Source organism: Theropithecus gelada, chromosome 17, assembly GCF_003255815.1.
Source record: "Theropithecus gelada isolate Dixy chromosome 17, Tgel_1.0, whole genome shotgun sequence".
NCBI classification, from domain to species: Eukaryota; Metazoa; Chordata; class Mammalia; order Primates; family Cercopithecidae; genus Theropithecus; species Theropithecus gelada.
Window position 1 is genome coordinate 14,950,951 of NC_037685.1, and position 12,497 is coordinate 14,963,447.

Here is a 12,497-nt window from a genome sequence, read left to right on the forward strand (position 1 = left end):
CCTTTGGAGATTTGGCTGGTGTTTTCTGTGTATTCCACGTTTCAGTAGTGGTTGCCTTATACTGCTAGTGCCCAGTAGTCCCAGGTTTCAGGTACAGTAGTCACTCTGAAGGTTTTAGATGCAGATCTAGTGTATATATGGGTGACAGAAGCCCTTTCCCAGGGAACTTAACTGGCCACAAGGAAAAACTGATGCACATGATAGGTGCTGGCCTCTAGGTACATGGCATTTCTTTTTCGATAATTTTAACCTTCTAGTGACTTTTAATACTATTTTATACTTTAGAATGTCTATAATTTTCGATGTCTCCTTATCTCCGAATGGGACTATGGAGGCTTAGTTATAATATGACAATTGTATTCCACAACATTGGGAGTCCAAACAAAATATACCATCAGATGAAGAATGACATGTGTAGTTTTTCCTACTTAAATTTCTAATAGATGACTTCTGAGAGAATGATTAGGTAATAAATGTTCTTTGTAGCCTACCTGTAAAACATGCCAAAAGTCTTTGGATAACAGAAAACTTCTCTCAGAAAAATTCTTGCTAAGCATTTTGATAGTTGTATGAACCCCTTAGCATGGAGGAGCTTTTGTGGTTCTTTGGCTTGGTTTAGTATTCCTTGTTGCCCTGAAAAACATTAATTGTGTATTATATACATTAAGTGGGTGTGTATATATGACATGTCCCAAGTTATATTAGTATTTGTGTGTGTATGTGTGCGTGTATATATGTATATATGACTTGTCCTAAGTTAGATTAGCGTGTGTGTGTATGTATATATGACTTGTCATAAGTTGTATTAATGAAATAACTTGATGTGAAATACTTTGGCGTTGCATACTTATTATTATTGAGTTTTTATTTGTATGGGAAAACTTAAAACATTTAAACTTTCTTTTCTGGTTATAAGGTACTATGTGCTTGAGAAAATTTGGAAATGCAGGAAAGTATAAATAATTTAAATCGCTGATAATTCCATCATTTAGAGATAATCACTGTTAACATCTAGGTATATTTCTTTTTTTTTTTTTCCGCATGCATATTTACAGACATATATCTAAAAACAATTTCTTCAGCTTGCTGAAATAATGAGTTGTAAATTATCATTACATTTTTTAAGGAATTGGAAATATATAATTAGCTTCCTAAGTCTCAGTGGAGGAGAACAATAGCCTGTATTATACTTGGGGAACATAAGGTACCAGTGGATGAATAATAAAGGCAGAAGCAAAGTGCCTTTTGTTTCACGGATTTGTATGTTTGCCTTTACCTTTTTCAAACAGCAAATTCAACAAGACAGCCTGAATCACGTGCTGCACGCTGGGTGTTGGTGCCTTTCTTAGGGTGGCAGCTGACTAACTGCAACTGTGGATTAAGGAAAAGAGGCTAAGTGTGGTGCGTGGGTGTGTCTCAGGTTATTGCAACTCAGAGGGAGCTTCAATTAATGTGGCACTGTTTCAGGTTTCATCATTAATGGATTTATACTTCTTTGTTCGCAAACCTGAGATGGTATTCCACCAAGAAAAATTAGGCTTGATTTGATAAGTGAAGCCATTGGAATTCTTTAATGTAGATATAATTCATATGGTGACTTACATATCTCTGATGCTTGGTGTGTCCTTTTCTGCGCCACTAGGGCAGTAGCTTCTATAGCATGCCCTTGCCTTTGTCTCAGAAGGAGCTTACTGACTTGAGAGAAGGATGTGAATGTGTGTGACAGCTGCTGATCAATATGTAAAGGGCCTGTGCAACACTCCCCCAAACTCCATTCAGACACTATAACTCTAGGTGTTCAGAGGACAGCAAAATCAAGAGTAGCTTGTGGCTGATCATCTAAATGTTTCGGTAGCTCTGTGGAAGAATGTTCTTCAGGTCATTTTTCTCTTTCATACCTTGGACTTTTACTGGCACTGTCCTTTCGTCTCTTCCTCCAGACTCCCCCGTTGATGTTATTCTTTTCTTTTTCTTTTTTTTTTTTTTTTGAGATAGGATCTTGCTGTGTTGCCCAGGCTGTAGTGCAGTGGCATGATCATGGCTTATTGCAGCCTTAACCTCCTGGACTCAAGCAATCCTCCCACCATAGCCTCTTGAGTAGCTGGGACTGTAGGCACATGCCACGATGCCCGGCTAATTTTTGTATTTTTTTGTAGAGACGGGCTTTCACCATGTTGCCCAGGCTGCTCTCGAACTCCTAGGCCTGATCCACCCATCTTGGCCTCGAAAAGTGCTGGAATTACAGGTGTTAGCCATTACGCCCAGCTGATGTTATTCTTTTCTATCTTGGCTTCCACTATGCTAATTCAGGCCCTTTTCCTATCAGTGCAAATGGTCACAGGTGTTAGTACATGCTACACAAGACTGGCATCAGATTAACTTGCCTGATGCCAGGTTGGACTCAGTAATTTCTCTGCTCCAAAGCCTCTAGTGGCACTGTGTGGTTTGCTGAATGAAGTTTGTGGCGCTCAGGGAAGCAGTGATATCTCTCACGCCCTTTGTAGCACAGTCACAGCTGATGTTAGCGTGCTTACTATGTACCAACCAGGCTTCTCAGGGCAGTATCTTAGTTAATCCTCACAGCAGCCCTGTGAAGTAATCAACAATCCGAATGTGGACTATCATGATTACCCCTATTTTAGAAACATATATCCTGAGGCATGGCCTGGGCATGTTACTTGTCCAAGGCCATGGAGGGTACCAAGTGGAGTCAGTGTTTGAATCCAGGCAGTCTGACTCAGGATTTAGTATCATGTTATGCTATCATGCTATGTCCTGGGAAAGAGAGATGATTCACCTGCATAAGGCTGCTTACTTTTTCTTGGATACATCATGTACTTTTTGGAGCACATCACTGCTCCCCCATTTGAAGATGCTTATTTCCCACATCTCTGCCTTTTGAGGTCCTATTGTTCCTCAAAAGCCCAGGAGGACCACTTCGTTCTTGAATCAAGATATCACCCCTCCCCCATTGGAATCAAACTTCTTACCCTTGAAAAGTTTCACTCACTGAATTCTTCCTTGTCCCATGTAGTTACCTGTTCCTCCTTCACTGGTATTCTTTGTACATTCTTACACGTAATTGACCCTTAAGTTTTACTGACTTGAACTGCATTCAAAGCCTTGATTACTAGGCTGAAGTATGAACTTGATCCGGCAGGTAATCTAGAGTCCTTATCGGTTCTTTAGTGTGGGAATTTTAAGATTAAGGAATGTAAGCACTATGGTGTTCCCTAGAGTTATTTTAGGAAAGCTAAGTTGCTGCGTGCCATAAAGTAGAAAAATCATAATGAAGGGAAGAACTTAATATGGTCTTATTTAAAATCTGCCGATAGGAATTTCCTTTTCATCCTCATAGCTGAGCTGGGGGTTTTGTCCCTTGCTGTTCTTTTTGCCTCATTTCTTTTCTTGTGGTTTTGCTTTTTTCTCTACCTTTCTTGCCAATCTGGGCTGCCAAACTCATTCTGGAGGTGACCCCAGACAGGGAAGAGGGAGTGTAACCCCTGAGGTCCTTCATCCCCTTCCATCTGCCATGCAGATGTGGTTTTCATGATTCTCCCCAAAGTTGGTCTTGCTTACAAGTTTCTGTTTTATTTTCTGTCCTTTCAGAGATCTATTTTTTTTTTTTTTGAGATGGAGTCTTGCTTTGTCACCCAGGCTGGAGTGCAGTGGCGTGATCTCAGCTCACTGCAAGCTCTGCCTCCCAGGTTCATGCCATTCTGCTGCCTCAGCTTCCCCAGCAGCTGGGACTACAGGCACCCGCCACCACGCCTGGCTAATTTTTTTGTATTTTTAGTGGAGACGGGGTTTCACCGTGTTAGCCAGGATGGTCTCGATTTCCTGACCTTGTGATCCGCCCACCTCGGCCTCCCAAAGTGCTGGGATTACAGGCATGAGCCACCACGCCCAGCCTCAGAGCTCTATATTTTTAAGCCCTCTACAAATCTTCTTTCTAGAACCTCTGCTCCAGACTTTTTAAGGCAGTAACCCCCAAACGGGATGACACGTATGGAAGAAAGGAAGCTTTCTGCATGTCCATTTCCTGATCTCAACCCTATGATTACTGCCCCTTTGGATATAGTAGCCAGAACTTCCCTTATCATAGCTTCATACGGTGCATTTTGCTTGCTTCTCACCTTCACTAGGACCTGCTCTCCATGAGGGTAGAATACAACCCTACCTTTCTTACTGTCAGTGCAGTGCCTGCATCTGTACATGTTTGCTGAATGCTGACCGAATTTTCTTGGCTTTAGAGCTAAGTATGTGAGAATTAAATGGGATTTTCTTTAATTGATCCAGAAACTGCTTAGCCAGCATGTGTATTATGTTTAACATTTGCTTCCATTGGAAAAAGAAAAAGAAGGCCATTACTGGGCATCAGTCATGTGTGCCTTGACACCTTTTAAATGTTTCATTTAATCATCTCAATAACCCTGCAAAGTAGGTGTATTATCCCATTTTTACCAGTGAAGTACATGAGATTTGAAAGTTATGTAACCTGCCCCAGGCTGGTGAAATGCCTACACCACAACTGTAATTTATCTGATGTTAAAGTTTTTTGAAATACGACAGGCTTGCGTTTGAGGACTGCCTTATGTATAGTTAAGAGACCACATTTTGACTTATTTGGACTTTGCTGTGTCTTTAGAATTTTAGAGCCACTGGGAACTGAAATGTCTTTTGGTCTATAAAGATAAAATCATCCTTGAAACCATTTTGAGGAAAGGTGGTATTACATGTTTATTGAAACTTACCAGAACTGAAATGTAGAGTTTGAAATCTTCCAAGTAGGGCAGTAAGGAGCTACCAGCAATTTAAAAATGGAGTGTGATATAATAGCATGTTCTATAACTAAAGTTCTGGCAGCTGTGTGGACAATGAACAAAATAAGGGCTGGAGTCAAGAGAGCCACTTAGGAGGGGTAACCACAGGAGTTTAGGGGAGATCATGGCCTGAACCAAGATGATAATACAAGGGAGGGTGGCAAAGATGGGATGATTCAAGATGGATTGTGGACTTGACAGAACCTTGTAAAATGCAAATGTGTATGGTGGAGAGTAGGGGTACAGGGATTGTTGTGTGGCATTCGACTGGGAAACGGTTAGGGGAAAGAAGGAGAAAGAGGCCCCAAAAGAATCCAATGTTTCTAACTTGGGCACCTGATGAGCTATTGATGCAATTAACCAAAATATGAGAAACAAGAGGCGCAAGAACAGGTTTAGGAGGAAGATAATGAGTTCAATTTTTGACTTGTTGGACTTAGACATCGGAGGCATGGCAGTGAATGAGGTTGCTCACAAAAGCATGTAGTCAGAGAGGTTGGAGACTAAGGAACAAATAACACAATGAAAAGAAGAGAAAAAAGAGGAACATGCTAATGAAACTGAGAAGTGGCAAGAGACATGGGAAAAAAGGCTGGAGAAAGCAAGATAATAAGTGACTTTCGAAGACTGTTTCCTAGAAAGCAAGAATAGTGGGCAGTGCCTGGAGGGTTGAAGACTCAAGATGTTATTTGGTAGGTAGAAGATAATCTTGGAATGGGATGAGGACAGTGATGGGCGTATTATAGAAACACTACCTGCCACAGTGGGATGAAGGAAGGAGAGATGGAGAAGGATTTAGAGAGGAAGACCAAGATTTGAGGGCTACTCACTTCATTTTCTCATTCCAGTAAGACTCAGAAAGAAAGACACTAAAGAACTATATGTACACAGATTCAAAGATTATAGATTTCCTCTGATATTCCTGATTTTACAGTCCAGATTTACTTTAAGGTTAACTTTATCAACTAAGTAGGCTTTCCTTAACACATTTGTCTAATAGGAAAAATTCGAGAAGTGTAGCTTTTTGATTTGTTGTTAAGATTGGCCCTGGTTTTTTTTTTTTTTTTAAATTAAATTCTATCTATGTTGACATGAAAATCTTAATTCAACAGATTTAGCAGAAATAAGAGTTACCATTGGGACTCCAGAACCTCCTCATGTTTTTGTTTAAAAATGTAGAGTCTTGTACTTCTGTTTCATCAGTCTGACAGTTGTTGGGGCAATCTGAACTTTCAGTGGATACGTCTGCTCAAGTTATACCTAATTTGAGGGAAATTTTTTATCTTATATGCTGAGATGATAGTAGACAACTGCCTTATCTTTTCTGGCATGAACAACTGAAACCACTTGGATAGTTCATTATCAGTCTTCAGGAATCTAGGTTTCCCCCAATAATTTGTATTCCTGTTCCATCCAGTTCAAAGATGATTCTGTCATCATTATCTTCTGAAGCTTGGATTCTTTGTAGGATACTCACTTGGCATATACCTTGCAAGGAAAAATAAGGAAGTTGAAATCCTTCCTGAAATCACTGTTGAACAATTTATACTTGAATGTAATTATAGATATGTTCACTTGCAAGAAGTTTCAGGAATAATTTGCTATAAGAACTGGGGATTGGACATAGATGCCTCGAGACTGCCATGAGGGGAAGGCTACACAAGTGGGGCTCTGGAACTCTTACTTTGAAACCACAGCCACCCACTTTAATCCTTTCTGTATAGTGGTTTGGAAAGAGGTGGTCTGCGTAAGACTTTGATTTGAAAGTAGGCTACTTAAAACCAAAATTAAAAAGCAGTATTTTTATGAAAGAGAAGGCTTTACCAGGCCCAGTGACATGCCTGTGGTCACCTGGTTAATGACAGATATGCACCTGTAATTGCCCATGTGGTCCTCTCCTCTTTGCCTGCATTGTGTCTCAAGGACTGACACAACACTTTGCCTGGCTGTAGCCACAGGGACGCTGTCCTTCCTGTTAACTCTTTCAAAGAGGAGGAGGTTATCTGCCCTTTTATTAATATTTAAGATGTTTAAATAGTGATTTCTTTATTTCTGAGGTAAGTACAATCCTTCATGAGATAGTATTTCCAATCTAATATAACAGTGAGACATTTTCCTCTAGGGCTTAAGCTCATTCTCTGTGATCCTATATTTGGTAGAAAAGGATAATGTTCACTTGCCATCTCCCACAACATATTCTTTATGTAGTTTGAGAGTGTTTATTAAGACTCCATCCTGTCTTTTATTCTTCAAGCTATAAAACATCAGTGTTTTGAATGTGTAACCCATGATTTGTCTCTTTGTCTTCCTTATATAGCAAATAGATTCTGCACTTTAATTGGCTCTAAGTCAGATTTTTTTTGGTAAGTGTGGTGAAGATGACCACTCATTTTCACCGAGTCATCTCTAACTTAAGTGTATGGTGGTTTTGGCTGAGGAGTAGAACCAACCAGTAGTTTTTGCTATTCTTAGCAGAATTTTATTATATTCTTCAGATTGGCATTCATCAGGTGGTTATTAACGAGTGTTATGACTACATCTGCATTTCCACGTTTAAACTGCTTTACAAAGAGCTTTCTGCTGAAAGCTAAAAATCCCATACCCACTGAAAAATCAACAATTAGTTTTTGAGAGCAAGAATCATCCCTAATTTATCTTTATTTCCCAAAGTGCTAAGTATTGTGTTTTTTTTATACAGAGTAAACAAAAAATGTATGTCAAATGGTTGAATGAGTGAAATGTCGTAATACTTCTGCTTGTCCATATAGAGTAGTGAATTCTTGGTCCTTTGTTTATTCAGTGCCTTCCTTCAAATTCTTGTGTACTTAGTCCATTTAATGTTGCTATAACAGAATACCTGAGACTGAGTAATTTATAAAGAAAAGAGGAGGTTTAGTTGGCTCATGGTTCTGGTGGCTGGGAAGTCCAAGAGCATGGCACCAACATCTGCTTGGCTTCAGGTGAGCACCATGTGCTGTGTCACAACATGGTGGAAAAGCAGATAGGCAAATGGTGTGTGCAGAGACCCAACACAAGGCAACCTCACTTTATAACAACCTGCTCTTGTGGTAACTAATTCAGTCCTGCTAGAGTGAGAACTTACTCCCATGAGACTGCATTCATTCCTTCATGAGGGCAGATCCTTCATGACCCAAACACCTGTTAAAGGTAACACTTTCCAGCACTACCACATTAGCAATTAAAATTTAACATGAGTTTTGGTGGCGACAAATCACATCCACACCATAGTACTTACTATCCTAATATTTCTCAGAATATTGCTACTTGTTTTATGGGTAAAAAACTTTAGGCAGAAAGCTTTATGAATTGCCCAGTTGGTTCCTGAGTTAGGTTTAACTGCCAAGTTAAAATGGAGAATTGGTAGGTCTTTTCCTGGAAAGTAAAACAGGTTTAGGAAGAATCGTAACAGGTAAGTCTAAGTTTTTTGTGATTAGGAAACAAAGCTGAAACACTGGTCTCATAAATTCACATTAAAATCTATTTGTTGCTTCCTCAAAACAAAATATGTAAATTACAAGAGAAATTAAGGTTTGCACAGACATAGTATACTGTAAAACTTGAAACATTTGGTTTAGAAAATAATTTAAGTTCCCTGGAATTTAGGATTTGTAGTGTAGTATAGTGATAGCAATGGGAATAATTATCCCTTTAGTCCAAGAGGTTATTTGGGGGCTAATGAGCTGATGTTATTTTGAAGAAGTCATGGACTGTAGCTCAGAATGTGTCAATAGGGACACTCTTGGTATCTTAGGGAGTAATTCCTTACAGGTGATATAGTTCTGCATTTTGCAGCATGTATAGCAGCTATGCCTTTAACACTAAATCTTCATGTGGCATTTGGGCAAGCAAAATACCTTGCCGAACTTCACATGCCCACGAGGGAGTGGTACCAGTCCTAGATGGATGCCACTGGAGGCTAAATTATGTGTCTGTGAACCACTTGAAGTTATTCAGAAAATATGCCAAGTATTGGGAGTAGGTTTTTAAAAGTATGGTGGTCCTTTTCAAATAAATGATTTAAATCACTGTACTTTATTCCTGGGCAGTGAATAAATGGTGTGGCCTGTAAGTTAGACTCAATTGTACAGTGGGCAGAAACCTAAACTTATCCATGGCCAACCAATTTAAAGTATTAATATGAAGAAAAACATGTAATAACAATAAGATTTTCCTTATTTTAGCAGAAAAATAATAAACCCGGTTCTATTTATATAAATGAAAGTTTTACCAACCCAAGGAAGAAAGAATGAAGCTTCTAGTTTATCATGAAATGATTCAAGTATACCTAGCGTGCAGCCTCCCTCCTTTCATGGATAGACTTTCCTCCATGTGGGTGCCAGAGACACTGGATACCAGGTTTCATGTTTTGTTTTCAGGATCAGTTCAGCGATATGAGAATCAGCATAAACCAGACGCCTGGGAAGAGTCTTGACTTTGGGTTTACAATAAAATGGGATATTCCTGGGATCTTCGTAGCATCAGTTGAAGCAGGTAAATGATATATTTAGCTCTACTGAATTTTCTTCTCCTTTTTCATCTTTCATTGTGGGGTTGGGGACCACAGAAATTAGCGTATTTGATATAGGAGAAGAAAACCTGTGAAAAATGCAACCATAAGGCCAGAAAATACATCCTCTTTCCTGAGATTATTGGGGTTCCAAATTCCATATTGTTCATTCTCCTTGAGTAATTAATTTTAGTTTTGAAAGTCTTTGTGATTTTACAGATTTTGTCCATTTTGGACTTTATATTTGGAAATGCTAACAAACAGCACTTAAGTAAAGATTCAGAAAGAACTTTCCACGATCAGTCATGCTTTGTAGTAAATGTATATGTGCTATTTAATAAGTTGATTTTTTTTGAGTGTTCTAATATACTTATTGCCCATGAAGTCTTCAGGATGCTTCAGGACTTCTGTAAAAGGATTACCCTTCCCCGATCCAGGTCTATACCATGTCAAGCCCGGGAACTTTCTTCAAAACATTACAAAGCCTAAAATTAAAAAGAGGAGTTCCTTTATTTTTACTTTTATTTTTTATTTTTTACATATTTTAGCTATATAAAATTGCATGTTAACACCAGTTAGTTCTTTTACATCTTAAGATTGCCTTAATTAGATAATGGTATTTTAGTTATGGAGTAATTTTAAGCAGTTTTAAATAGCTGTGTTATCTTCTGCTCCATTCCAGAATGTATCTGATTTGGAGGCTCAATTAAAATGCAGTATATTTCATATTTCAAATTTAAGAGTAACTTAAATTTTTTGTCCTTGGGAGGTTAATAAAGAAGTCTTATTGAATACATTAGTTTATCATTTTTCCTTTAATGAAGATGCATTCTATAGAACTTCAAAAAACACCTCTAATGCTTTGTACGTTGTACTCAGATATTTGATATTAAAAAAATAGTGACCCTTCTCCACCTGAAAAAGAGAGAAATGGTTAATTGAAATTCAGAGTCATTTTTCTTAAGCTCAAAGCAGCAACTAATAGAACATGTGGGATTTTTGCCCCAATTGATTAATTTATTTTGTATTTTTAGGTAGCCCAGCAGAATTTTCTCAGCTACAAGTAGATGATGAAATTATTGCTATTAACAACACCAAGTTTTCATATAAGGATTCAAAAGAGTGGGAGGAAGCCATGGCTAAGGCTCAAGAAACTGGACACCTAGTGATGGATGTGAGGCGCTATGGAAAGGCTGGTGAGTTTGTGTTACCACCATGTCTGGCATTTGGAATTGGGACCTGGCCCTTGGCAAGTGGTTCTAACAATTTGCTTTAATAACTTTTTATTTTTTCACTTTACTTATGTTTTGGCATTAAAGGTATTTTGTAGTTACATCGTGACAAATCTTGAACCCTACTCCTTTGAATATTCTGTCTGGACTTTTCACTAGCAAATTTACTGAATTCTACAGTATTTATTGACTGATTCATGTACTGGTTTGATTGAATGCAAATATCAATTGAAGACAAATGTATCTGCATCCAGGAGTTATTTATAATAATACTGAGTATTAAGAACTATGCTATGATTTAACTTTATCTGCAGCATCATAACCATATTGGTATAAGAGAGAGAGCTTGGTAGGTCATATTCCTGTTTATTCTCAAAGAACTTTCAATGTGTATTCCATTAATGTGTTTCTTAATTATAGAGGCTAGATGGGAGAGGGCATTAAGCCTCCACAGACCTACCAACTTATGATATCAAAATAAAATATCTGTCCTGGTTTATGGGAAAGATTCAGCAAATTTGCTAGTTTTTTCATTACTAACGTGATTTAACTCTTGTGTTTTGGGAAGGTGGTCTGTTGGTAAAAAGCCCTAAACTCTTGATTTATTTCACATACTGCCTGATTTGTTTGTCTTGTATATGTAGATTTTTTTTATATATGTGCATTCAATGACTTTATTCTTTCCACTTCAACATCTATGTGTACTCATTTGATCTTCATGTGCCAATCAGACTGGGGCAAAGACCAACCTTCCCTGCCATTTATACGGCATAAAACCCTCAATCTCACCAGTATGGCTACCAAAATTATAGGTTCACCTGAGACAAAGTGGATTGATGCAACTTCTGGAATTTACAACTCAGAAAAATCTTCAAATCTATCTATAACAACCGATTTCTCCGAAAGCCTTCAGAGTTCTGTGAGTATTTGGAGAAGTAGGAAGTACTGGTGTGGAGCAAAGCAGTTGTTAGAATTGTGTATGGAAGAAAATAATTTCTTTCGTTTGTACAATTTTGATACTATCTGTAAAATGTAAATGATTGAATAACATAAATTATAGTAAAGAGATACAGTAAAATAGATTTTTGAAAATCATAGGCATTCCTCATAGAGTAGTCATGAGTTATATAATGGTAAAATCAAAAGATCCCAGAATGTTGTTTTGCAAGTGTTTTCCACCAATCTTTCAGTATTAGACCCACCTCTGAGATGTTTGTGAGCGTGAAGTAGCAATTACATAAAATTATAAACTATGACTTCTTTATGTGTTCCCTAGTCTTTACTGGCAAATAAATGTAATAGTGGGGTGTAATGGAAAACTTCACGAAGCGTTTTTAGTTTTTGTGTAGGTGAATTTGGTGGGTAGACTTACATATGTGGTTAAGAGATAATCAGTTTCATTAATTTGATCAAAAATATAATGTAGAAAATTTTTTAAGTGTCAAAGCAGTACTTTTTCCTATAGACTTTGAAGTAATGTGGTTTCTATTTATGATACAAATTGTTCATCTAAATTAATAATTAAATTTAAATTTCAACTAAATATTATGCACTTATACTCCTTAGATTGTGCTATTATCATCTCAAGGTAACTCCTTTTAGTTAATAAGGAGATCTTACTATATTGTTTAAGAAATGTTTAAATGTTTGAGAATCCTATATGACAGTTTTGTGTACTCATAAATATAAGCCAAATGGACTAATGATTATCTGGCTGATTTTATTTATTGGAAAATTAACGATTGATTAAACTTAAAATCATCCATGCCTGCAGCTGGTCATTAATTCTGCCACAAATATTGAAATATAATGAAAAAACTTAAGTTTCTACCACATGTAAAAGGCTGTAAGGAATGCATCAATATCCCGAGAAACTCATCTTGTTAAAATATATATTTCAGTAATGTGAAATGC

At 37.6% G+C, this 12,497-nt stretch overlaps 1 protein-coding gene across 7 annotated transcripts in view; it reads left to right on the forward strand.

Annotated features, from left to right (window-relative positions):
• Positions 1–12,497, forward strand: part of LMO7 (LIM domain 7) — a 233,585-nt gene that overhangs the window by 197,470 nt on the left and 23,618 nt on the right. For 6 of the 7 annotated variants that reach the window (XM_025364171.1, XM_025364175.1, XM_025364172.1 and 3 more), the window contains 3 exons: positions 9,221–9,335; positions 10,386–10,547; positions 11,396–11,502. In XM_025364171.1, the coding sequence (XP_025219956.1) occupies positions 9,221–9,335; positions 10,386–10,547; positions 11,396–11,502 (384 nt within the window). Of the gene's footprint in view, positions 1–9,220; positions 9,336–10,385; positions 10,548–11,314; positions 11,503–12,497 lie in introns of all 7 variants that reach the window. The other variant, XM_025364174.1, reaches the window with a different exon arrangement.